Here is a 26,061-nt window from a genome sequence, read left to right on the forward strand (position 1 = left end):
AAATTCTGTATAATCTTCTAACTGCAATTCGACCCTTCGTCACATTTAAGTGACACACTACCATTCCCCTGCTAATCCGACAAAAACCCAACTACAAAGTAAAATTTTATTTACAGCAAAAATTGGAAGAGCATTTCAGGATCAGACCAAAATTAATTAAATGTATATATATTACTCACCGTATCTGTATTAAAGTTCCCATGGCCTTCTAAGTGGTCTTCATGCCCTTGACTCTTGCTCTTTGGAGTGGACTGTGGGAGAAACGGCCTTTTGCCATTTGGCTTCTGCTTACTGGTTCCCAGTTGCAAATTGCTTGCGGCTTTGTCATACGCTCCATCACCTAGTTGGGCTTCTCCTTCTGCAGCCTTCCACAATCTAGGGGAAGGCTGTTTCCTCCCTTCTACCTCTTTGTCTCTGTGACTGGGATGGAGATTCTTCCTAAATTTTGCAGCTCCAGCCGGGTTGACTTCTTCAGCAGCCAGCCCTTTCCCAGTTTGAATCAGAAAACAAAACGGCATGGAAAGCATGAGGATGGTCATTCTAGATACCTTCATACTGTTGTCTTGACTGTTCTTGCCCAACTATCTAGAGACTTGAAGCCTGTTGGAGCAATTTAAAACAGCCACATGCACTGGAGTGTTTCTCTCTTCTTTTCCATGCCTGGATGGTGGAAGCCTTTTATACCTTCAGTGTCCCAGCTTGTCCCCTCCCCCACCCCATCCTCTCTTACACAAATACTCATCTCCCCCCCCCTTTGTTATGATAATCAATTTTATGGCTCGTATGGTCTCCTTGGAAATTTTCTTCCTCTTTCCTCCCCCCTTCTCCATCCCAGTAACACCCAACTTCTTTCCAAAGCATGTATCCCCATTCAGACATGTGCCTAATGCCATCTTTCTCCTCCATTGTGATAATGGAACATTTCCTACTCCTCCCTTTTTGAGGGATGAGCAGGTGCTCGAAGGCTCTTTAAGAACTTTGCTGGTGAAAGAAAGAAAGAAAACATTCTGCCTAATGAGCAGGTGATGAGTCCATCATTCCCCCCCCCTTCTGTTCTTCTGTAGAAGTATTGATCGTTCCCAATTTTTTTGTTGTTCCTCAACTGTTACAACTAGAAACAAACAGATCAATCCATCTCGGTGGCAGTGATAATCCGTTCTGTCCCATTGTTTTTACTAAAACTATTATTTCTTCCTTTAAAGCATGAATTTTTATGTCTTTTTGAGACTACCTCTAAATTCAAAAAGTATGAACTTTGAGGAATATTTGAGTTTCAATTTATGCATTAATTTAGGGAGATTGCTTAAACGCTTGTTTAAAAATACAGCCTAAATCAAGTTCTCCAATGTTATTGAATCAGTTTTGTTCTGTTAGAATTATGACTACAGGCATTTTAGATATACCTCATCAAAGGTATCTTGCAATACTATGCTATCCAATACTGTACTAATATATCCAATACTGTACCATTTTAAATAAGCAAATAAATCAGATTTCCAGAGTGGGGTGCAAGCTCCATTTAGGTAGAGCTTTGGAAAGACTGGACAAAAATGAGAATATTTCTCCTGATTAACAGCCTCTCCAACTGGAAGCTGCACTTCTTTACCTAATATAATGCTTATTCCCATAACAATTAGAAGTAGAAACCATGCAGATTAAAGAAATACTTGCAAATGTGCATGATCAAGTGTAAATTTATTTATTTATTTATTTATTTATTTTTGGTGTGTGTGTACAAAGTTTAGGATGAGCTTTTCTGTAGAATTTAAAAAAAAACTTTTATTAGTACATCGTGTTCTGTCCTCGCTACACGTTAGTCTGTGTGCATCTCAACCTGCAGCTAAACCCACCTATCCTCCAACAAAACAGACCGTGTGCGCAGAGCTGGATGCTTTATTGAAAGAACAGGATATGATGAAACAGCGATGCTCTGTGTGTGGGATGTGGGTTTGTCCTTGGATGAACATGTGCCACAGATTAAGATGGACTTTTCTTTGTGTTTCTGCATCCTCCAAATGCTAAAGGAAAATGGAGTCTGGCTTCCCAATGTGCACTTGCTTTGAGAGTGCGGGCTGATAGGTAAAGGGGTTGGGTCAGCTTCAGAACAATATAGATTGGTATTTGTCCTCTGGCCACTAGATGGAGCTAGAGAGCAACAGCAGCATATATAAAAATTATATGCTGGGGCATGACACATAGTAAACAGAGTTAGAATAATATAGAATGCAGCATAGGGAGATTCAGGCACTATTTTTTCCCCTCTACCTATGAAGACTGAAGGAGAAACGGAAGAAATTCCAATTAAGACAACTTCCAAATCTTGGCCACAGGCCATCTCTGAGCCTTGAGCCTTGCCAAGCTCACACTGGTGCTGTTGATCAATGGAGAAACAGGCTCATAAGAGCGGAGGGAAAGACTGGCTGAGAGGAGGCCCATCCGGACGCAGTTATCTGTGTCTTCCCCAGCAAGCAGCCCAGCGATGATTCCAGCCATTAAGCTGCAAAGAAAAGAGACATTGTGAGCTGAACTAGACCATAAACTAGGTTAGGGATAAGCATGGAATATGAGCATTAAGAACATTTTCACCACCCTTATCCCTCCCTACTCTCTGAAGTAACTTCACAGCATATACCAGCAGCACCCAAAAAAATTGTACCCAGCAAGAACCATGCATGCTCCTACTGTCTCATTTCCTGACCAATAACTCTGGTGGAATGGGGAAGGAGATGGCAAAACTTCCCCTTGGGACAACAATGGAGGATGTGGACTTTTGACTTGCAAAGGGGAAAACTCATGTTGGCAAGCAGAAGCAGGAGTTTCTATCTGTTAGAAGCCAACTGGTCCACAGATTCGGAACACTGCAAAAAAATTTTTTGCAAAACACTACAAGAGGAACTGAATTTTTTCAACTCAATTTCTCAAGGAGTCCGGAGGGGCATTGACAATATCACAGCTACATATGGAAGGTGTCTCTGCTCACCGAGCAACTAAGTGCATGCCGGGAATTACAATTTAGGAAGATGTGGAGGACCACTGCTTTTCAATGCCTTCCAAGTAACAAGATGACACCCTTATTCTCAACCATAGTCAGACATTAGGAGCAGGGCATGTGAGCTCCTGCAGCCAGCAATAAAATTGCAGAGTGGAAAATGCCAGCTGGTTACCAATTTCAATTCTTTTCTGGGTAAAAATCCCAAACAAAGCATTGCAGACCAAAGCCTGATGAAATTTTGCTTGAACGGATCCAATGGAAGACATGAGGGCAGTGTTCCAATATCTCAGGGGCTGCCACAAAGAAGAGGGAGTCAAACTATCCTCCAAAGCACCTGAGGGCAGGACAAGAAGCAATGGGTGGAAAATAATCAAGGAGAGAAGCAACTGAGAACTAAGGAGAAATTTCCTGACAGTGAGAGCAATTAATCAGTGGAACAACTTGCCTCCAGAAGTTGTGAATGTTCCAACACTGGAAGTTTTTAAGAAGATGTTGGATAACCGTTTGTCTGAAGTGGTGTAGGGTTTCCTGCCTGGCCAGGGGGTTGGACTAGAAGACCTCAAAGGTCCCTTCCAACTCTGTTATTCTATTCTATTCTACTCTATTCAATGTAGACCCTTATCCACCAATCGTTAAGAAAGTTGATAGGAAATTCTGTCACTAGTTATTAACAGATTTTTTTTTTTAAAGGAATTTGATACTCTACCATCAGAAACACAACGAACACAAAAATTTACCCAGAGTTTTCACACAGTGAGAAAGAATTCCCTTGTGCTTTATCATGTGTCCCTCCTCTACCCCACCAACCAGTCAGCCAGAATATTTTTTTAATGGGATTGTCTCACAATTATTCCCAAAACAAAGGAACAGGGGGGAAAAAATCTCTCTGATTGGTCCACTCTGAACAAGTCAGTTGATGGTTTTGAAATGGAGACAGAGGAGAGATATGGTGGCACAGTGGTTAGAATGCAATATTCCAGGCTAATTCTGCCTACAGCCAGGAGTTCGATCCTGATGGAGCTCGAGGTTGACTTAACTTCCATTCTTTCAAGGTTGATAAAATGAGGACCCAGATTGTTGGGGGCAATATGCTAACCAGTAGTGGGATTTAACATTTTTTTTACTACCGGTTCTGTGGGCGTGGCTTGGTAGGCATGGCATGGCTTGGTGGGCATGGCAGGGGAAGGATACTGTAAAATCTCCATTCCCTCCTCACTCCAGGGGAAGGTTTCTGCAAAATCTCCATTTCCTCCCAATCAGCTGAGATTCGGGAGGCAGAGAATAGTTGGGGGTGGGGCCAGTCAGAGGTGGTATTTACCGGTTCTCCGAACTACTCAAAATTTCTGTTACCGGTTCTCCAGAACTGGTCAGAACCTGCTGAATATCACCTCTGATCCTGACTCTGTAAACTGCTTAGAGAGGGCTGTAGTGCTAACTCAGAGCATTGCCCAAATATAATTAAGCAAATAAGTTGTCAATTGCAGCTGGACAATTCCCAAACCTTGAGCATGTGATCAACCACTTCAGTGAGATCGTGGACATGATTTGTCATGGCAAAAGGGGAAATTAGTTTAACAATAGAGCTAAGGCAGCTTCAGATTCTCTTTACCATGGGCTGAGGATGAGATGGAGGCAATGTAGCAAGGAGATGTACCTTTAAAATATTTCTCAAGGCATCTTCATGTCACAGTAAATGGGACATATAACAGATAGTTGTTTCTGTCACTAGTGGACAAGGAAGAAATGTACAGAGCCAGGAGTACTTTCTTACGTGGTCTCTATTGGCTTTTCTTGCAATGAGATATATTACATTTTCTAGCAATTTGGGTAACTTAGTGCCAAAAATATGAATAGGTTAATACAAAATATATACATAACTTGTGTACTGAGTCACATTATCAATAATAAGAATATTCAGTACATGAAATGGACTTGAATTGGGCAGCCCAGAATTGCCCTCTACATTAATAAAAATACCTGATGCTCTTGGGGAACACATCCTAAAAAGTTTTGTGGTCTTTTTACAACAGTTGTGTCTCCAGGCATCTGGAGCAAAGCTTCAATTATCTTCCCACAATGTAACCATAAAATATAACTCCATGTATTTTTCTTTCACAACAATACAGAAAAGTGACAGCTTACAACAAGCTCTCTGTCTCTCATCATGTCCAAATAAATATTTGGGCTAAGGACTTTCCTTAGCAATGTGGCATAGCTGCGTGCACTGTTATGTTGTCATAGCAACCTAAGTTTCAAAGATCTAACAGAGGGAGGTGGAACACTGTACAGCCATGGCACACATTCAATGAACAATTAGCAGTATATACAGTACCTATCACCAGCTCCAGAGACATTCACTATCTCTTCGGTGGGGACAGGGAGTGCTGGGTAATGAACAGCACGTAATTCCTCTGTAGTAGCATTCTGTAAAATTAAATGGGAGAATTCAAGGAGCTGGGCCTGGAGACAACTATAAGGTGCCTTCCTGCTCTTCTCTGATAAATACTAACGTTCTGGATAGCTAAAGGTGAACATGACACAAGAGGAGAATTTCCTTACTCACTTAATCAGGCCTGATTGGAGAAAAGTGATCGTGATGTGAATTGAACTCATAGCCCTCAAGTATTACAGGGGAACTGAGCAGGAAAATTGACTATAATCAACAGTTGAAAAGGAAGGACCCATGAGAAGAGGCACTATTCCCCATAATCGAGTCTCTGTTTTTATGTTTACAAGCACAAATCCATAATTTAAAAATGATGAGAATGGACTTTTTCATTTTCAGAAATTTATTATTATTATTTATTTATTTATTTGTCAAGCATATATAACAGGTAAAAGTATAAACATAATTTGAATACGTGAAAAGAGTAAGAGTAAAAAGGAATATTAGGACAGGGACGGTAGGCACGCTGGTGCGTTTATGCACACCCCTTACAGACCTCTTAGGAATGGGGTGAGGTCAACAGTAGACAGTTTAAGGTTAAAGTTTTGGGGGTTTGGAGAAGAAACTACAGAGTCAGGTAGTGCATTCCAGGCATTGACCACTCTGTTACTGAAGTCATATTTTCTGCAATCGAATTTGGAGCAGTTTACAGACAGATGAGCTGTATTCGAGAATTGGTCTAGCAAATGTTTTGTATGCTCTAGTTAGTATTACAATATCACCAGAGAAGAAGAATTCTTACATGTCTGGTCTTTCAAAGGCAAGTCCTCACTATTAAAGGGAAGATTTCTGCATGGTCTTCTGAACTCTCAAATCCAAAGAGGGACTAGTATTCTAAAATTTTTCCTTTGCCTTTGTAGTTTCATTTCTTTATCCGTAACAAGTACCTAAAGGCATTTCCATATTGCCATTCTATCAGTTACCCTTTCTACTATCCAATCCCTCAAAAGCATCTAGCAGATGATATATAATTACCTTCACCAGTGTCAAATGCACAATGCTAAGAACAAGAAGAAAGAATCACAGTCACATTCCAACCCATCATAGGGCATTCTCCCAATTATTCTATATATTGGGAAACTAATCATTTATAAGTCCCTATAGCTGTAGCATTTCAAAGAAAATGCTAGTTTCACCATTTTCCCATCTGTTTTTCCCATCTGTTTTTACCTCATAGCATGTTTCAGGGTGCAGAGAGACACTTCCACCCTTGCTTCGGCCACACAGCAGGACTCCATGTTGACCAAGAGTTACGACCACACAATGTAGTCCTCTCAATAAAGGATAAGCTAGAGCAATAGCAGTCTTGATAATGTCCTCCGTCTTTGATGGCATATCTGTAGGTTCCATTCCAGAAATGTTAAAGAGTGAAACCCAGTCAGATAGGATTGAATTCATAATCAGACCATTCACTTGTGGTTTTTCAATATCACTAAGAGGAACTAGAAATTAGAATTAATTATTTACTAAATTTCCATTTCAAAAGAAATATGGGAATGAATGGTAGAAGGAAGTATATCAATAACTATATCTGAATGGTAATTATCTTCACAATAACAAATCTTTGAGATAAATTGGAGTGCAAATATATGACTGGCTCCAAATAATCTATGGACAAAGGGTATTAAGGTTAATTTGTAGTTGCTATAGTAATCCCCCCCTCCCCCACCATGAAGTGTCCTATTAGAGCTTTCTATGTGCTGCGTTTAAATCCTTTGGAAGTTCAAATCCTGTCATGGTGGAATTCTTTCAGAGGTCTGAACACAATAAAAGGAAGGAAATTGTCTTGGAATACAATGGCAAAAAAAATCAATGATATTTCCAGATTGACTCCCAGGAGTGGTAAAAAGGAGTAAATTGTTTAACTGAATACATCTATTGGGATAGACTTTTTATCCCCCATATCATGCATTTTAGTTAAGCCCTGGATAGAGACATGAAGACATTCTAATATCAGAGAGTGGCTGCCAGTTATCTCAAACAAAAGAAGGCTGATATCAGATTACAATGGAAAATTTACAATAGACCACTGAAAAATAATTTACTAGCCTGGCTGGTCACTTTGGTATATTTCAAACATAGGTAATCCATGAAAGTTGAAATATTTTTTTTATTCCCTTTTTTTCTTCTTTCCTTGTGTTAACAGTTTAAGAAGGCAGGAAAATAAGGAATCTGTGGCTTTGACTAATTGAGAGCATTAGTTTTTCTTTAACTTTTTCTTTTTGTTTTGTTTATTCACTTATTTAAGTAGAATATTTTATAGTTAAGATTATGATTGCTGTGATTACCAGAAATTGTAATTACAACTCTGAAACACCCACAAAAGAGGAATGGCTGATGAAGATGACAGAACTAGCAGAAATGTAGTATTAACTTGTTTGATTAGATCAGCAACTATCAGTGAAAGGAAAATCCCTTATAAACTTTTTGCTGAAAAAAATATGAACTTGTGATTTATGGGTTTGAAGACTTATATACCGCTTCACAGTGCTTTATAGCCCTCTCTAAGCGGTTTACAGAGTCAGTATATTGCCCCCAACAATCTCAGTCCTCATTTTCTGACCTTGGAAGGATGGAAGGCTGAGTCAACCTTGAGCCTAGTGAGATTGCAGGCAGCCGGCAGTCAGCAGAAATAGCCTGCAGTACTGCATTCTAACCATTGCGCCACCACGGCTCAAAGGGAAACATAGCTCAATGATACACTCCATGTTTTAAAGATTTAAAGTTCCAGAAACCATCTTCGTTATCTCTAAAATTTTCTCACTAGCGACAAAGACTTTGGGGAGCCCCTCTCAAGCAGAAAGATGGTATTGAATTGTTAACCAGGGGCTGATAATGAATAATATAAATTTAATATTTCCAAGCTGTAAATTAGAAATACTTCTTTGTTACTGTCATTCCCAAGTGTGCCTCACCTGTTGGCACAGGATTTCCCAGGGTCTGACTGATGGCTATGAGTTCCCGAAGGTTGGGAGATATGCAGGTCAGATTTCTCCAACTTTCTGAAAGAAAAGGCTTTGGAGCTTTGTTCACATCTGTAGGTTCATAGTACACTTGAAAAAAACATTGCATTTGGTCAGTGATTCTGACAAATATAAAGCATCCTATTTAGTCAAAACGCTTCTATCTTTGCTTTTTTGTTAAAACGTCAACAGTGCAAAAAAAGAAAAGAAAAGAAAAGAAAGATAATTTGGTTGGCCACTGGATTAAACACAACTTTGAAGTTTTAGTCAGAGATGCTTCTTATGTTCTGATCATTCAAAAGGATTAGGCTGAAATCAATTTGCCTGGATAAGATGCACCTATCTGGCTAATTGTCCGATTAGCACAAAACTACTTTCTTCTCTGTTGAGTTCTGTTTTGGATGTTAAGTTTGATCCAAACATTTCTCCCTTCATCTGTGAACAAACTAATATATTTCTTAGCTGTCTAATACTGGCTGAATATTAGAATAATAAAAAAAAGACAGATTACAGGTAATGATAATATAAATGCTATAGATACATTTCACAATAAAAATGAAAGCTCAGACACTGTGACCAAAATTGTTGGAACCACATCCAACTCTACTTCAAGCACTGGGTTATCCAATGCCAAAATGCCTTGGACAGATTCTGAAGCTTCTTCCTGTAAAAGCAGGTTTAACAAGCATGAAAGTCTCAAATGCAGAGCAAATAACTATCAAAATCCACCAATCAATAGTAAGGGCAAAAAGGAATACTATTGTCTAGAACAGGGCTGTCAAACTCACGGCCCCTGGGCTGGTTGCATCTCGCGCTGGCCACACCCACACCCAGTTTAGCGAAGGGGAAAATATCGCAATACGTCATGTGATGATGCCATGAAGATGGGAGTTTGACACCCCTGTTCTAGAAGGAAGTAACAATATAGTTCAGATGGGAGATTAATTATGTCAGCCTCCATGAAATGACATTTTAAATAGCGTCATTTGGGGGGCTCTGGAAGCTGCATTGGAGCACCCAGATTCTGCTCCTTTGTAATGATAACCGTTAAAAAAGTAGAGGGACGAGACTATGTTTCATGCCTGTACCATCATGTTTCTTCTTACCTGCTAAGTGATGTTCTCTGGCAATCTGACAGATGTACTCAATGGTAGAAACTGGCACATTCCCATCAAGGCATATTATTGGAGCCAAGCACAGGTTCTCCTTGAACTGTGACACCTGAAGGGAATAGCAGGAGACAGTTGGCAATGGGAAAACCAGGTAGAATCTATGAATGTGACAAAAGCAGGATATGAATTTTGTAGATTGGCCATGTCCCATTTGAGCAAGATAATCTATCTAGTAGGTTCTTTGGAGGGAGCGTTATCCTAAATCAATATTGTTACTTGCATGAAGGCGAAGAAATGAAGGTGAAGTCTCCTTTGCATTGAGCTCAATTTAGAGTTTCCCCAGTAATGTAGAATTAGTTTGCTGCTGTCTTCTAGGACAGGGGTCTCCAACCTTGGCAACTTTAAGACTTGTGGACTTCAGCAAAGCTGGCTGAGGAATTCTGGGAGTTGAAGTCCACAAGTCTTAACGTTGCCAAGATTGGAGACCCCTGTTCTAGGATGTTGCTTAACATCTTCATCTAACCTACAGCCCTGGGATCTCCCATACTGTTTAGCTCATATAATGCCATATTCTCATGTTTACATTTCTCCTCTCCATGTGCTAGTATTTTTTATTATCCCACAAATTTACTACTGTCTGAATGAATTAAAGTTGACAATCAGAGTGTGCAACTCTCTTCCTTGTGGCCAAATTAATATGCATTCCTCAAGTCCTTGAAGGGGTCTGAAAAGTATGCCTGAATAATTTGTACCAGGAATCTGAATTGATCTCCTTTGGTAATGAAGCTTACAAGAAGTTTGTGGATTACACTGTCTTTGTTTCTGCTTTCACTCAGCATCACCAATTGATGAAGACAAAAATTGCATACTTCTTAAAAGTATATCAGAGAAGACTTGAGTGAATCTGGACTAGTATCTGGAACAGAGGTTTTAGATAACTTTCAAATTGTTAGATCACTAGTGACAGATTACTAATTTAGAGTTGCTCCATATTGGTAACCTGCCATTTGAGCTCTTTCTGAATAGGGTCCATGGGTCTATTGAAAAACCAATATTGTGTGCCCCCCAATAGTTTGACTGACAGGCAACAGGGCAAAGAAAGAATACAGGAAGAAATGGGGGGGGGCAATCCTCAGAGTACATCCAGAGACCTTCTTCTTGCTTCACCTATCCTTAACACATCTACCTATCAGATGGGCTCTCTTTGCTTACAGGTCTCTTTGCTTACTGGGCTCTCTTTGCTTACAGGTTTGTTCTTGCTACCACTTTGGCTACAAAGATAAGCTGACAGAACTCAAACCAATTTCACCAGTTGCCAAATAACCAATTAAATATTGCAGGGAAATACAATAGTAACAACTAATTGCATAGTAGTAAGACAGCAAACTTTGTATAGACCGGTGTTGCCCAATCTTGGCAGCTCTAAAATGTGTGGACTTCAACTCCCAGACATAGCTGATTGGAGAATTCTGGGAGTTGAAGTCCACACATCTTAGAGTTGCCAAGATTTTAAAACACTGGCATAATACATATTCTTTCAGTTTTGCTGGGTTATTGGTTGGTTGATGTTACAACTCACCTTGTGAACATAGCTACTACACTTCTGCTGTTTCAGTATAGGAGGATGTACATACCATATTTTTCGGAGTATAAGACGCTCTGGACTATAAGACGCACCTACCTTTTTTGGTGAGGAAAACAAGAAAAAGAAATCTGCCTTTGCCTCCCAGCAATTTTGCCTCATTGCAGCAAACAGCCTGCTTTACTTTCATTTTCATTTCCAGCACAGCTTGATTAGCACAAGAAAAAAAAATCTGCTCCCAGCAATTTATCTCCTTGCAGCAAGCAGCAGAGGCCCGCGCAAAACAGCTTAGATAAAAACAGCTGAGAGTCAGGAGGCCATCCAATCAACTTGTGCTAATTAGGCTGTGCTGAAGCTGAAATGAGCTGTTTCTTCTTGCTGCTTGCTGCAAGGAGGTAAACTGCTGGGAGGCAGAGGCCAAAGAGTGAGGGCCAGTGGGTGGGCGGGGCTACATTCGGTGTATAAATACCTAAATTTTCACCCCCTTTTAGGGGGAAAAAGGTGCGTTTTATACTCCGAAAAATATGGTATGTCTCTTATCTCTCAGACAGAATGTTCTAGGATTGGCAAAACAATCTCCAGGCATAAAAAAAAAAGTCACCTGCAAAGCAGCTTTCAAGTAGGCTATATTTAAGTTGAAAAGTAGCAGCTTTCACTGCAATGGAAAATCTACTTCACATGGAATAAAAATAAGTACCAAGGTTTCAAGCTAACAAGATGTATGTTTTTCTGGTATATAACAGCAACACCTACCCATCTGTCAATGTTCAGCATGTAAGAACTGGAACCAAGCAAGCACACCAGAATCCTAAAATTCCCAATCAGTAGTTCTTATTATCGAAAAGCTAGAATCTTAATGAAAGAGTTTGGGCAACTAGTGTTTCAAGCACAAATCCTACGGATGGAATTACTACCAAGCCCGTTTGTGCCCTCTTCTTTGGCTGCCTTGTGCACTTGGCTTTCACTTTGGGAAGAGGAAAACTGCATCTGTTCCTTCAACAGAAAATAGTCTGATCTATCATTGTGTTGTCTTTCTCTGACTGCTTGAGAATTAACTCCCACACCATCTGTCTGTCAGAAGCGTGTTAGGAAGAAAAAGAAGAGTGTGTGTGAAATTGCCTTATATCAGATGTCATCCTATGTTTACACTTGACATTCAGACTCTGGGATTTGTAGTCCAAAACCAAGTGGCCTAACTCGTCCTTTCTAATGACAATTTCCATCTCCTTCAATGTGATCTAGCCAAAGAGCAGTGCTTCTTCGCAGCATTTCTACAATCCAGGGGTGGGTTTCACATATTGTTGCCACCGGTTCACCCCGTACACCTTCTGAACATGCACTCGGCCTTCTGTGCGTGTGCTTTGCTCACACGCGCACCTTCCATGGATGTGCCCCACCTTGAAAACGTGGCTAAATAGGACAGCATTACATCTGGGCAGTCGCCGCTACCGGTTCGCTTGAACCGGTCTGAACTGGCTAAATACCACATATGCTACAATCCATATCTGCATAACATAACCTGTGCACTGGAATCACTTTGTATGTTTGCTCAGATGTAAACTTTGCTGGCTTCCATACAGTCTAAAACAGGCATTCTCAAATTACAGCCTGCGGGCCGGATACGGCCCACCAATGCAAAGTATCTGGCCCACGGAGTGGTGTGATTAAGCCCCGCCCCTCACCGTGGGCCTTATCTTCCAGTGAGCCAGCTGAAAGGCCAGCTGAGGGCCAGCTGAGAGGTGATCTCGCTGGTGCTGCCTTGAAAAGCAGCTCTGGCCTTGTAAAATACTGCTTTAAATTAGAAGTCTTTTTCACAGCCATATGAATCAGGGCCGGTGCTTGAATAGGGGAGGGGGTGGTGCTGCCTTGAAAAGCAGCTCTAGGCTTGTAAAGTACTGCTTTAAATTAAAAGTCTTTGAAAACAATTTAAACGGGATCTTAGGAAGGAGAAAGGCAAAAAATTGGACTGTTAAATTGGCCACGCCCACCCAGCCACATGACCACCTAGCCACGCCCCCCCCAAAAGTCTGAGGGACTGTGAATCGGCCCCCTGTTTAAAAAGTTTGAGGACCCCTGGTCTAAAACATGCAAATGAGTGAGCTAAGGCCGCAAATCAAGCTGCACATTTTGCTCGATATATTGCATTAGTCATGTTTGAGTAAGCAGCTGGTGACAGAGGTCTAACCTTGATCAAGGAGAGTCTTAACTAACTGAGCAATGTGACAGTGCAAAAATAGACAAGGCTCTGCTATGCACTGCCAGTCTTACAGCTGGGGTGGGGTGGGGGGTTCCCTTTCTTTTTTTTTTCTTTTTAATGACTTAAGTTTCGTTTAGCGATCATCTGACAGTCTTTGTTTCTGCGTTAAAATTTGAGAAAACTGAGGTGTTGATTCTCAGAAAACATCCTGTCAAAACTGGCAGCTCATGTCAGAGTGGAATTCACAGGGACAAAATTGCATTACACAGACACAAACCCACTTTTGAGGTAGGTTTTCCTGCCTGCCTTGCAACTCACTTGTATTTCAAATCTTGGCTTAAAGGAACAAAAGGTAACACAGCCTAGTGCTTGTGTGGTTGAGGACGACAAAACTTTTGAGGAATTTTTTTTGTTATTGTATAAGAAAAAATATATCACTTAATGGTTATTTCTCTCTCCCCACCTTCATTTCTTTGGTTTAATGCTTTTGTACTCTGGTATTGGAGAAGACTCTGGAAAATAATGAAAAACCAATAAATCATCGAACAATTCTATGTTTTCTTGATGTTTTCACTCAAGGCACAAACGATCAAGTTCAAATTATCCTACTTCAGACATATGATGAAGATCAGCTCTATGGGGAAAGGCTGGAAAACTGGAAGGGGGAAAAAAAAGGAATAGGATGACTAGGAGCAAGTCAAATGTCTATGGAGATTCTCAATCATCCAGGTTACAGTTGTCCCAAAGGTGTTTTTTCAAAAGGCATCTGGACTTTGTTTTTCCTTGAAGATGTTTTGCTTCCTGGATGAGAAGTGAAATGTCTTCAAGAAAAGCGAAGTCCAGTTGCCTTTGGAAAAAACACCTTTGGGATAGCAGCAAAGTAGATAGGTATAATTGTGATGGAAGCACTATTGGAAGAACTTAAGGACCAGGTTAGCAACAGATCATCATGAAGAAAAAAAAATCTATGTAGTTGCTAAGAGTCAACAATAATCTGTTGGCATATAATCAAAACAACCATTTCTTTGGGGTAAAGCAATCTCAAGAGTGTGGTGATGCGGTGGGAAGAATGATCGCTGTTTTTCCTTTCCAAAATGAATTTTTAATTTCTTAAAGGTCTAGCAATAAGTGATTTACTGACATGCATAATGCTTTCTTAAGAAAATATGATCAGCTGTTAAGGGCAGGGTCTTAGCAATTTTTTCCCAACTGTTTTCATTCATGGGGGAAAAGGGTGGAGTTGCATCTGAATCGCTCTTAATTGCCTCTTCCATTAGAGTCCTAAAATATGCCTCACTCATCAAGTGAAGTCATGATTACTTGTATCTCCACAGGTAGGCACGTATTAGAAATCAACATCTGGAAGGAATTGCGGGTGGAGGCCTCAGAATTGAAAAAGTGGCTTTCAACAGTCCATCATAAGCTCAGAAGAACAAATCCACTCTAGGCAAAAATGCCTAGAATTACAGATTACCTGGGCCAGCCTTGAGGGTAATGATTCACAGGGGCACAGCATGGGGATTTTCCAGAAGGAAAACAAACCTGGAACTAGGAAACATCATTTCTACCACCCTAAAATCTTTGAATGAGACAGAAATAAATAAAAATGTAGCTAATGATAAAATGTAGATGTGATTCAATCTCCAGGGTAACACAATGCATAATATATCTTTTCAACTCTTTGTTTATTTAGAAGAAGGGTACACAAGAAAGACTAGAGGCCAGGGTGAAATGCTCCCGGTTCAGACCGGATCACATGATCCGGTAGCGATGGAGGCGGGTGGTTCGGAGAACGGGTAGCAAAAATCCCTGCCCCCCTCATGCCCAGCTGAGCCGCGCAATCATCAGAGGCTTTTTTTTTTTATTTTTAAAAGCATTTTTTCTACAACCTCTTCGGCCGAAGAGGTTGTAGAAAAAATGGTTTTAAAAGTTAAAAAAAAAAAAAAGTTGGCCATGCCCACTCAATCTCATTACCCCCCCCCCAAGCCATGCCCAAAGAACTAGTAATAACAAATTTTATATTTCACCACTGCTAGAGGCTGCATGTGCTCTACCCCAACATCTGTCAGAGTTAGCAGGGCCAATATTTGCTGGATCTTTTTGTTTTGGGAAGAAATTACAGCAGGCTGAAATTGGATGACACAAGTGCCTTCAGCCTCCATATTTCATCTGCCAAAACCCTAATGCAACAAACTGAAAAAATGGCTTCTGCTTATTTCATAGCTGTTATGTCATCGTCAATCACGTTCTCTGTGGTCATTGAAAGCTCCTGGCTGCAAAATACTAGAAATAGAAGCTTCACTCTATGAACTGCAAGACAGATTGTACTTCAGTTTAGTAAAACATCCAAAATATATGATATCCATGAAAGTGATGACGCAGTAATAGGATAATAACAGACTAAGGGAATGAAGGGGAAGGAGAAACTACTTTTACACTTAGTGATGACTGTAGGCTGTCCAGTCAGAGGCTCAGGACCAGGTGAGGACGATACTGTGTGACTGAAGGAGACAACTGATATGGTCAGCATATGACTGCACTATGATAAAATGTAAATGGGGACAGGATCTACGATGAATATCAAAAAGCTGCCCTTAAGAAAGCAAACAATGACAATGATAAAAAAAATCCAATCAATACCAGACACTGTAATCAGAAGACCACAGGAAGACCTTACATGTTGCTGTGTTATCTCCTGATGGATTTCCATGTCTCCCAAACCAAAGGTAAGTTCTCCGGTGCCTGTGATTACAGCACAGTAAGTTGCTGTGTTGCGTCCTTTCAGTTGTAAGACTCCTCTCATATCCTTAAAGCAAACCAAGTGAGACAAAGTCAGCAACATTTATTTCATTCTCAGAAATTGCTTTTCTACTCTTCACTTTTTGAGCTCTGTATAGCAGTTGAGTTGCAGGACTGCGTACTCCTATAGACTCCTTCCTGGACATCCCAAAAGTGATGTTCTGAAGAAGCTTCTTGGAGGAGAAGCAAAACAAAGAAAAAACAAAGAAAGTCCAATTGCCTTTTGAAAAAGCATCTTTGGGACAACCATGACCTGGAGGACTGAGAATCTCCATGGACGTCCTTCCTGGACACTTAGGACTTCACTGAGATACCTTCTGTAAGTCTGCTTCTCTATGGCGCAACCTATCCCACTTAACAATTTCATTTATTGATCTTTACATGCCACGTCTCACCATTATTTTAAGTGGTTTACAATGAAATTAATAAACAGTAACGAAAGTAATATTTTTTAAATATTAAAAACAAAACATGGACATAATTTGCAGTTTAGATACTGTCCATGCAGAGGGTAAATATTTAAGCTTCACGTTCACCATGTCCAATTTGAAAATTAAGCCATGCAGCCTATGATTGAATATAACAGCTTCCATGGTATTGCTCATGTAAGTCTGTTACTTAAAAGAAGATGCTGTTTGATCAATATTGGGCAAACAAATATAAAAATTAAAAGTTATAAAATTGAAAGAAAGGGAAATGAAGAATGAAAGCAAATAAAAGGCTTTACAGGAGTTTTGTTATTCACTGCCCAGAGTTAGTTGTTTTGTAAGATGGGATGCTATATAAATTGGACAAATAAATAAGAGAAAATTGGAAGTACATCTATTGTACTAAAATGTTGTAAGATCATAAGTTAACAATTGTCAAATGTTATAAACTACCATATGCCTGCAGTGTCGCAGAACAGATTCTGAATGCTCATCTTTCCCCATGACTGAGATAAAAACGGGCATCTTCCCAAGACGACTTAAGCAATCTAAAAAAGAAAAAGAAGTAAAATTAAGCTAAACTTGGTTGAATATTTGAACGAGAATATCAAAGTCAAAGGCTCTTGGGATTTCCTGGTCTTTATCAGCTGTGTCCTATCATTTAGTGAGTTGACATCAAGGAGGAAGAAGAGCTGTAACTATTGGCACCTTGTCTTGTGCCATTGTAATATAGAGAAATTAGCATATGGTATACTTAAGGGCAGGGACACAGTGGCCTCGGTGGCTAAGACTGCCGAAAGGTCGGCAGTTCAGCGGTTCGAATCCCTATTGCCGCGTAATGGGGTGAGCTCCTGTTACTTGTCTCAGCTTCTGCCAACCTAGCAGTTCAAAACATGTAAAAAATGCAAGTAGAAAAATAGGAACCACCTTTGGTGGGAAGGTAACAGCATTCCGTGTGCTTTTGGCATTTAGTCATGCCGGCCACATGACCACAGAGATGTCTTCGGACAGCGCTGGCTATTCAGCTTTAAAACGGAGATGAGCACTGCCCCCTAGAGTCAGGAACAACTAGCACATATGTGCAAGGGGAACCTTTACCTTTACTTTATACTTAAGGGAAGTTGCTGTGCATTATGGACAATTATGTCATTGTCCCATGGTTTCTGCTCAGCCATTAGGCTAGGTGGATGCTTCACCATTTTTCCAAACAATAGATTAGCAGATGGACAGATAGATGGATGGATGATCTGCATTTATAAGGTTATCCAATTCAGCAGTCACTCTGGACTGATTAAAAACAGATACACCAGCAAAAAGCCAAGGAAATAATAACACAACATCAGACATAATAGGGAGAAAATACATAATTTAACCAAAACCGACACTGCACACCTTGAACTATGATTTTCAAGGATTGTTTACATGTTCGTAGGATTGAGTGTGCCTGTACCTCTGGAGAGGATGTTCTTTCAAAGGAAGGTGCTAGGACAGATGCTGGAGATGGAATCTGAAACCACCGGGATGCAAAGCGTATGGCCTAGCCTTGAATTACAATTCTCCCCCATTTAGCGTTTAGTTTGTTTGGGAGGATCAGAGTGGAATAGAACCAAGCCACTCAGGAGTAATTTGAACAGGGAAATGATACGTGTTTTTCAGCTGAATTAATAAGGGAGAGAAGATGACTGCCCATTCTGCTAACCAACTAATTCCCACAACACTGCCAAACTATTTAGTAAGTCTGCATTACTATTCTTCTTCTCATCTTTCCTATTTCCTATTTCCTTTTCTACTTACGACTATAACTTTGTTGCTTGTATCTTTATGATTTATATTGTTTTATTTAGTTTCCTTGTATGATTTATGTTGATTGCTTATTTAGTATCCTACGACTTATCACGAGATGTTGTATCTTAATATTGTATGATGAATGTATTTTTATGATGACTATGATCGTGATTTATCACTTACAGCTTTTATATACACTGAGAGTTTATGCACCGAAGACAAATTTCTTGTGTGTCCAATCACACTTGGCCAATAAAGAATTCTATTCTATAAAGAATTCTATGAAACCTATTTTCTTATCCCAATAATTTTGTTCCCTGTGACTCAAGAATAGAGTTTCGGAGAATAGAATGGGTATCGTAAGTTACGGTTAGAGCAGGAGTGAAATTCACTTACCTTCCCTACCGGTTTGCCAAGGTGTGTGCATCGCGCACATGCTCGTTCTGCTCATGCGCGTAGTCTTCCACGCATGCACAAAGCCTGAGCATGCGCAGAGACTTAAAATGTTGCAAAAAAGCAACGTCATGATGTCTGCACAGGTGGGCGGAGCCTCCCGCAGCTGCCGCTACCGGTTCGCCTGAGCCGGATAGAACCGGCAAGATTTCACTCCTGGGTTAGGGGCTAGGGTTAGGGTTGAAACTAAACTACAACGCTACTATGAAGAGAGAGAAAGCACAGTACAGTGTATGTGTGGAGACTGAGAGTAAAGCGGCTGACTCTTGAACAGCATATTTTGAATTATATTATTATTTGTAGAACTTCCATTCTTAGAGCACATCATAGCTATCTCTCCCATCATTTTGAGCCACGGTGGTGCAGTGGTTAATGTGCAGTACTGCAGGCTACTTCTGCTGACTGCATGACTGCAGGATGACACGCAAATTCGTGAAGCGTTCCATATTTTTAAAACAGAGCCTGTAGTACAGTGGACTAAAGCACTGTTATTAACAGATTAACATCTGCTGCTTGCAATTACTGCAAGTTCAAATCTCACCAGGCTCAAGGTTGACTCAGCCTTCCATCCTTTCAAAGGTAGGTGAAATGAGGACTCAGATTGTGGGGGCAATAAGCTGACTTTGTATAAATATACAAAAGTATGAAGGCTATTGCTTAACGCATTGTAAGCCGCCCTGAGTCTCTGGAGAAGGGCGGCATAAAAATTAAAGAAAAGAAAAAAAAACACCTGCCAGCTGACTGCAATTTTGCAGTTCGAATCTCACCAGTTGACTCAGCCTTCCATCCTTCTCAGGGTTGGTAAAATGAGGACCCAGATTGTTGGGAGCAATATGCTGACTCTGTAAACCGCTTAGAGAGGGCTGTAAAGCACTGTGAAGTGGTATATAAGTCTAAGTGCTATTGCTATTGCTATTGCTATTTTTCTTCCAACCATACCCAGTGCCCTGGATACTTGCAGGTTGGGGGTACACCATTATACTAACTGTATATATCATGAAGATGAAACAAACTGAATATGATCTGTATTTTTATAATGGCAAGCTTTAAAGTGAATTATACAATGAAACTGCTTTCCCTAGTCCAGGGGTCAGCAACCCATGGCTCTGGAGCCGCATGTGGCTCTTTCATCCCTCTGCTTTGGCTCCTCGTTGCTGGTTGGCTCCACAATTGATAGGGCTTTTGGTTAGGATAGGTAGAGGAAAAAGGATCCCGCGCTAGGAGGAGACTCTATGGTGGCGGAACTGGACTTCCGGTCAGCAGAGGAAACAGGACGCCATGTTAGGAGGAGACTCTATGGTGGGGGAACCAGACTTCCGGTCAGCAGAGGAAAAAGGGTGCTAGGAGGAGACTATGATGGGGGAACTGGACTTCTGATTGGCTCCAGAATTGAACGGGGGCTTCCGGTTAGGACCTTTGTGGCTCTTTGAGTGTTTAAGGTTGCTGACCCCTGCCCTAATCTGATGCCGTGCTAACAGAGGGATGAGAGAGGTAGTCCAACAGATCTGGATTGGTCAGAGGGAACTACGCTAGAAATTGTATATACCCACTGTGGAAACAATTGGAATGAATTACCTGCTAGATTTTTGCCAACACCGCCAAAAGATTGTCTCACTGTAGATGGATTTGTCTGCCCCCCGTTCTGAAAGTACAGAAGATAAATCAATAAAGTAAATCAGAAACTGGGATCTTGATTGGGTGGATTACAATCCTTTATCCTCGACATACAACCGTTCATTTAGCACTGAAAAAAGTGATTTATGACAGTTTTTCACACGACCATTACAGCATCCCCAATTAGGGTGTGTCAAATTTTTCAACTTTCAATTTCCAAACATGAGGGGTGCTCAAAAGTTGTGACAGGCCTTGGGGATTGTAAAGATATTTTGGTTACTTTAATATAATTTAGATGTGCTTGGTAAGTAGCTACATAAATATCGTAACTTTTTAACATTTTGTTTCATTTTGTGATCAAACTTCAGACGCTTTACAACTGACTCATATTTATGACGGTTGCAGTGCCCCGGGGTCATGTGATCACTTTTTGTGACCTTCTGACAAGCAAAGTCAACGGGGAAGCCCAATTCACTTAACCACCATGATACTAAGTTAAGAATTGCAATGATTCATTTAACAACTGTGGCAGAAAAAGTCATAAAATGAGGTAAAACTCACTTAACAAATGTCTTGCTTAGCCACAAGACATTTGGGGCTCAATTGTGGTCGTATGACAAGGACTACCTGTATACCCCATTGAATCCAATAGAAACTTAACTCATACCAATATAGATGTGATGTTAATTTCTTTGTATTATCTCAGATTATAGAATCATATTAGTGGCATCCAACACACACTACTTATTATTAGCCATTTCTAACTGGATATTTCACTTCTATATGCAATCAAAAGTATAAGAGCTAGTAAATACTGTGATCAATGATCATTGTTAAATGAAGGAAAACATTGTTGGAGATACTTTGGCTCCATCTGTATCTACTTAACTAATTCATCAGTGCTCATTTGGAACTGGTTTAAGCAATGGGGAAGGTGAGCTTTGTGAACAGGCTCGACTAGGATATCTATATAACAATTGGCAAGCAATGCAGCAGAGCCAGAAGACAAAATTTTATGTAAAGGTAACAAACAAGCCTTGGTATTTGTTAAAGGTAAAGGTAAAGGTTCCCCTCGCACATATGTGCTAGTCGTTCCCGACTCTAGGGGGCAGTGTTCATCTGAATTAATTTTGATAGAAGATAGATAGAATTCTTTATTGGCCAAGTGTTATTGGATACACAAGGAATTTGTTTTTCGTGCATATGCTCTCAGTGTACATAAAAAAAAAAACATCCATCAAGAATCATAAGATACAACACTTTTTTTTAAAAAAAAATAATTTTTAATTTTTATTTTTTTAATTTGATTTATATGCCGCCCTTCTCCGGAGACTCAGGGCGGCTTACAATGTGCTCAGCAACTTAGTGATAGTCCTAGCTTACTAATAAGCAATCAAATCATACTAGGAAACAAATAAAACAATATAAATAATAAAGATACAAGCAACATAGTTATAGTCATAAGTGGGAGGAGATAGGTAATAGGAAGGATGAGAAGAATAATATTAATACAGTCTTAGTAAATAGTTTGACAGTGTTGTGGGAATTAGTTGTTTAGCAGAGTTTTTAAAAAGCCCAATCAAAACTCTTTTAAAAATGTAGTGTATAATAAGCTAAAATGAAACAAGCAATACTGCTTTTTACCATGTTAGATAAACCCAATTTTAAAATAAATAAAGGAATTTAAAAAAAAAATCAGTGCCACAAATGAAAGCGAAGCAGCAAGTGGATTTCAAATTATTTCTATAGTCCAATACATTTCAATTAAGACATCTAATGTAGGAATGTCACTTTTTGGTCCTATCACAATATGTGTCTGTCTCCTGGACTGATATCAGGAATTCCTACAGCTGTTTTTTTATTACATTGATTCATTTACCTGCGTTGGCCCTTGCAAGTCTTCTAAACTACAGGTTGTCCACGGGTTATGACAATTAAACCCAAAATTTGTATTGCTAAGTGAGACATTTGTTAAGTGAATTTTGCCCCATTTTACAACCTTTCTTGCAGATCAATCACTGCAGATGTTACATTAGGAACACGGTTCTTAAGTGAATCTGGCTTCCCCATTGATTTTGCTTGTCAGAAGGTCACAAAACAGGTTCGCATGCCTCTGGGACATTGCAACCATCATAAATATGAGTCAGTTGCCAAGTGTCTAAATTTTGATCAGATGACCATGGGGATGCTGCAATGGTCATAAGTGTGAAAAATCATTGTCATGTTTTTCAGAGCCATTGTAACTTCAAATGGTTACTAAATGAACTGTTGTACTACCTGTATAATAAAACATTCCATCTGGATGTACAGTATTTATCATAGTGTATATTTTCTTTCTGTCTCTAAGCATTAGGAAGGTTTTTCTTAGTTCATGTTAATGAAATCTCATTAACTGCACCTTCTTTTATTCTTCTGTTGAGCCATCTGTCAGATAAATCACTGACAGTTGGAAATGCAACAAAGGTTGGTTTTTCCCAAAGTTGTCTTTATATCACCTGGCACCAAATGTTCCATCTAGGCACAGAACAAAGCAAACATCTCTATTCAAGCCATTGCTTAGGCAAGCAATATCTGCTATGAAACATCTCCACTGCTTTTGATTCATGGTATTAGCAATATATTCCCACTGGATGGGATTTCTGGACAGCTATTATTTTTGAACCAGTAGTATCTGTAAAGCACAATCAACCTGCCTAATACATTACAATGCGGCGGTGTTTAACTTAATGCTGCCATCTGTTGTAAAAGACGGGCCTACCATTTGTTTTTCTTCATAAGAGGCCAGGGTGTCTCAACCTTGTTTCTTTTGATGGCAGAAGTCACAGGAATTACTCTCTGCATCTCAGTGGTGAAACATCATCACAACAAATGGATAAAAAGTGGCCAGGAGATAAAATGGACCAATAGGCTGCAACCTACTCTGTTTCCCCAAAAATAAGACATCCCCTGATAATAAGCCCAATTGGGCTTTGAGCGCATGCGTTAAAATAAGTCTCCCCCCCAAAAATAAGCCCACCCTGAAAATATTTAAACGCAGAGCTGGAAATCAGGTAAGACGGCAAGAGGAGCCCCTTGCTCCATGCGCCCCAAAATAATAAGACCTCCCCGAAAATAAGGCCAAGCACCTATTTCGGGGTTCAAAAAATATAAGACAGGGTCTTATTTTTGGGGAAACATGGTAGGTTTCATCTTGTGATGGCCCCCTAGTTATTCAGGCTCAGATACTGATTGCTGAAATCCTGAGCAATCTGCATTTAGAGTTGCATAGAGATTTATGTGTCAAGCCTGAATTTGATTGGGGGGTGGGATTGTTTGCATCCTTGGACATCCTAGCATGAATTCAGTTTGGCACAGCTTGGAACTGGAGGGGGATGGAGCCGTCAGTCAAAACACTTTTGAGAAAATGGAATGCCTCGGAGTTCAGTTTATGATGATATCATTACAGTGGTGGGATTAATTTTTTTTTTACTACCAGTTCTGTGGGCGTGGCTTGGTGGGCATGGCAGGGGAAGGTTACTGCCCAGAGTCCCTTGGGAATTGGGCGGCATAGAAATGCAATAAATTAAATTAAATTAAATTAAATTAAATTAAATTAAATTAAATTAAATTAAATTAAATTAAATTAAATTAAATTAAAATCCCCATTTCCCCCCGATCAGCTGGGACTTGGGAAGCAGAGAATAGATGGGGGCGGGGCCAGTCAGAATTTTTACTACCAGTTCTCCGAACTACTCAAAATTTCCGCTACCAGTTCTCCAGAACTGGTCAGAACCTGCTGAATACCACCTCTGCATTACTTGGAACCTGACATTCTGCTTTTGTTTGTCTAACAACAAAAAGGCTGCTTTTGCATCAAAAGTTGAGAGTCTCAACCTTTTGACTTCTGGTGCTGTATTGCTGGTTTGTTGTTCTGCGATTTTTTTTTTTAAAAAAAATCTCTCTGAAAATATGAGCAATCAGCTTCATGATTGATATAAGGAGGAAGTGCTCAACCCTCTCTATATACATCTTTTTTTCAGAATAGATGGCCTTGGTGATCAGAATGAGGGTAGTCAGCAATGTGCACATTTAGTGTTGACTGAAGACTTTAGAGAATGTTTTTTTTTCTTGGCTTAAGCTGGCTGTGGGCGATCTTTGCTACATTTCAAAATTGCAATTCCACAGGCAGTTTGAATTTGACCTGGTCTCTACAGTCTATTATTGCTTGAGTCCAGCCTGCATACCTCTTATTCAGAAAAGAAGCTAGCAAGTTCTGAAGTCACAGACCAAATGTTAAATCTGAATATTATTAAATGCAATTTACTTTTATTGTTGCAGCTTTTGCCTTGGCTATGATGTCAATGTTGATGCCACCAACGACTACCTGAAAAGGAAACAGAAATGCGAAAATGTTATTAAACATCCAGTTGGACTTTGATTTGACTTTTACAGTTTTTCCACTTTAAAGTATAAGTTGAACATTCAAATAAGCAGATAAATTGCTCCAAGAATGCAGAGCAACTAGCTGCTCAGGGCCTCCCATTACCTAAAATTGTTTTCCTATCAGATCTTATGCTTTTCTATGGCCTATAATCCAGTGAATAGTGCTGGTTGACAGTAGAAATATCCATTGTCATCTACATCTACTCAGTGAACATTGACCTAAATCAGGGGTGTCAAACACAAGGCCCATGGGCAGCATCCGGCTCACGATGTGGCTGTCCTGGAAAATGTAAGGGGCCATCCAGGGGTGAAATACTACCATTTCTCTCCGGTTCGGGTGAATCGGTAGTGATAAAAACTACTGGATCCAGTGAATAGGTAGTAAAAATGTTTTTAAAAAGTAAAAAAAAAGTTGCCCATGCCCACCCAGTCACATGACCCCACCAACAAGTCACGCCCACCAAGCCACGCCCACAGAACTGGTAACAACAAATTTTACATTTCACCACTGGGACCGTCCCACATCACTTCAGCCTGGTCTACCCAATGCAAAGAGGAAACATTGGGCCAGCGTGGCTTTGGCCCGGTCTACCCAATGCGAAGAGGAAACATGCCAGCAGTTTGGGGAGTGGCGTCAAGCTGACAACACCCACCCAGTTGGCCACACCCCTCCAGTCAGCCCCGCCCCCCACCCCTCGAGGCCAACCACAGCCCTGATGTGGCCCTCAATGAAATTGAGTTTGATACCCCTGACCTAAATAATTCAGACACTATCTCTTGTGGTAACAATTAGAATGGTCCAGCTCAGCCAATCATTCACGCACCAAAACTCTTGAAAAACAGGGATAAGTACTCACTGGTCTTGGCACACCAGGTGTGTTTTCATTTTGAGACAAGCTGCCTCTCCCGCCCTGACCTCTTTGGAGCCTGTTCAGGGCTACAGCAATGCGACTGCCCACTATGGCATTATTCTTGATCAATGCAATATCTGATACCAATTGATAAAGGAAAGAAAAATGTAACAACCCAAGAATTGGTACAGTCAGCAAGGTATGGTAGTTAGGATGCCAAACGTGGAACATTGAGGTATTGAATCCTACCTCACTGGGTAATTGTTACAGGGATAAAATTAGAAGGAATGTTTCACCACAACAATACACAAGTACACAATAGATACAAACTCTATTGCAGAAAATACGACTTCAGTAACAGACTGGTCAATGTCTGGAATGCACTACCTGACTCTGTGGTTACTTTCCCAAACCCCC

The 26,061-nt window shown here is 40.2% G+C and overlaps 1 protein-coding gene across 1 annotated transcript in view; it reads right to left on the minus strand.

The window, feature by feature from the left end:
- Positions 1–1,683: 1,683 nt before the first annotated feature.
- The window catches only part of LOC117655647 (uncharacterized), a 47,465-nt gene continuing 23,087 nt past the window's right edge, over positions 1,684–26,061 (minus strand). The window contains exons 10-19 of the mRNA XM_060694515.2: positions 25,651–25,781; positions 24,675–24,734; positions 20,333–20,399; positions 16,973–17,067; positions 15,970–16,098; positions 9,508–9,622; positions 8,354–8,491; positions 6,609–6,775; positions 5,325–5,416; positions 1,684–2,497 (exon numbers count right to left, since the gene is read on the minus strand). Of these exons, the coding sequence (XP_060550498.2) occupies positions 2,302–2,497; positions 5,325–5,416; positions 6,609–6,775; positions 8,354–8,491; positions 9,508–9,622; positions 15,970–16,098; positions 16,973–17,067; positions 20,333–20,399; positions 24,675–24,734; positions 25,651–25,781 (1,190 nt within the window). The 3' untranslated portion in view covers positions 1,684–2,301. The remainder of the gene's footprint in view (positions 2,498–5,324; positions 5,417–6,608; positions 6,776–8,353; positions 8,492–9,507; positions 9,623–15,969; positions 16,099–16,972; positions 17,068–20,332; positions 20,400–24,674; positions 24,735–25,650; positions 25,782–26,061) is intronic.

The sequence above is a fragment of the Pantherophis guttatus genome, chromosome 7, assembly GCF_059756535.1.
Source record: "Pantherophis guttatus breed Tessera chromosome 7, ASM5975653v1, whole genome shotgun sequence".
Taxonomy (NCBI): Eukaryota; Metazoa; Chordata; class Lepidosauria; order Squamata; family Colubridae; genus Pantherophis; species Pantherophis guttatus.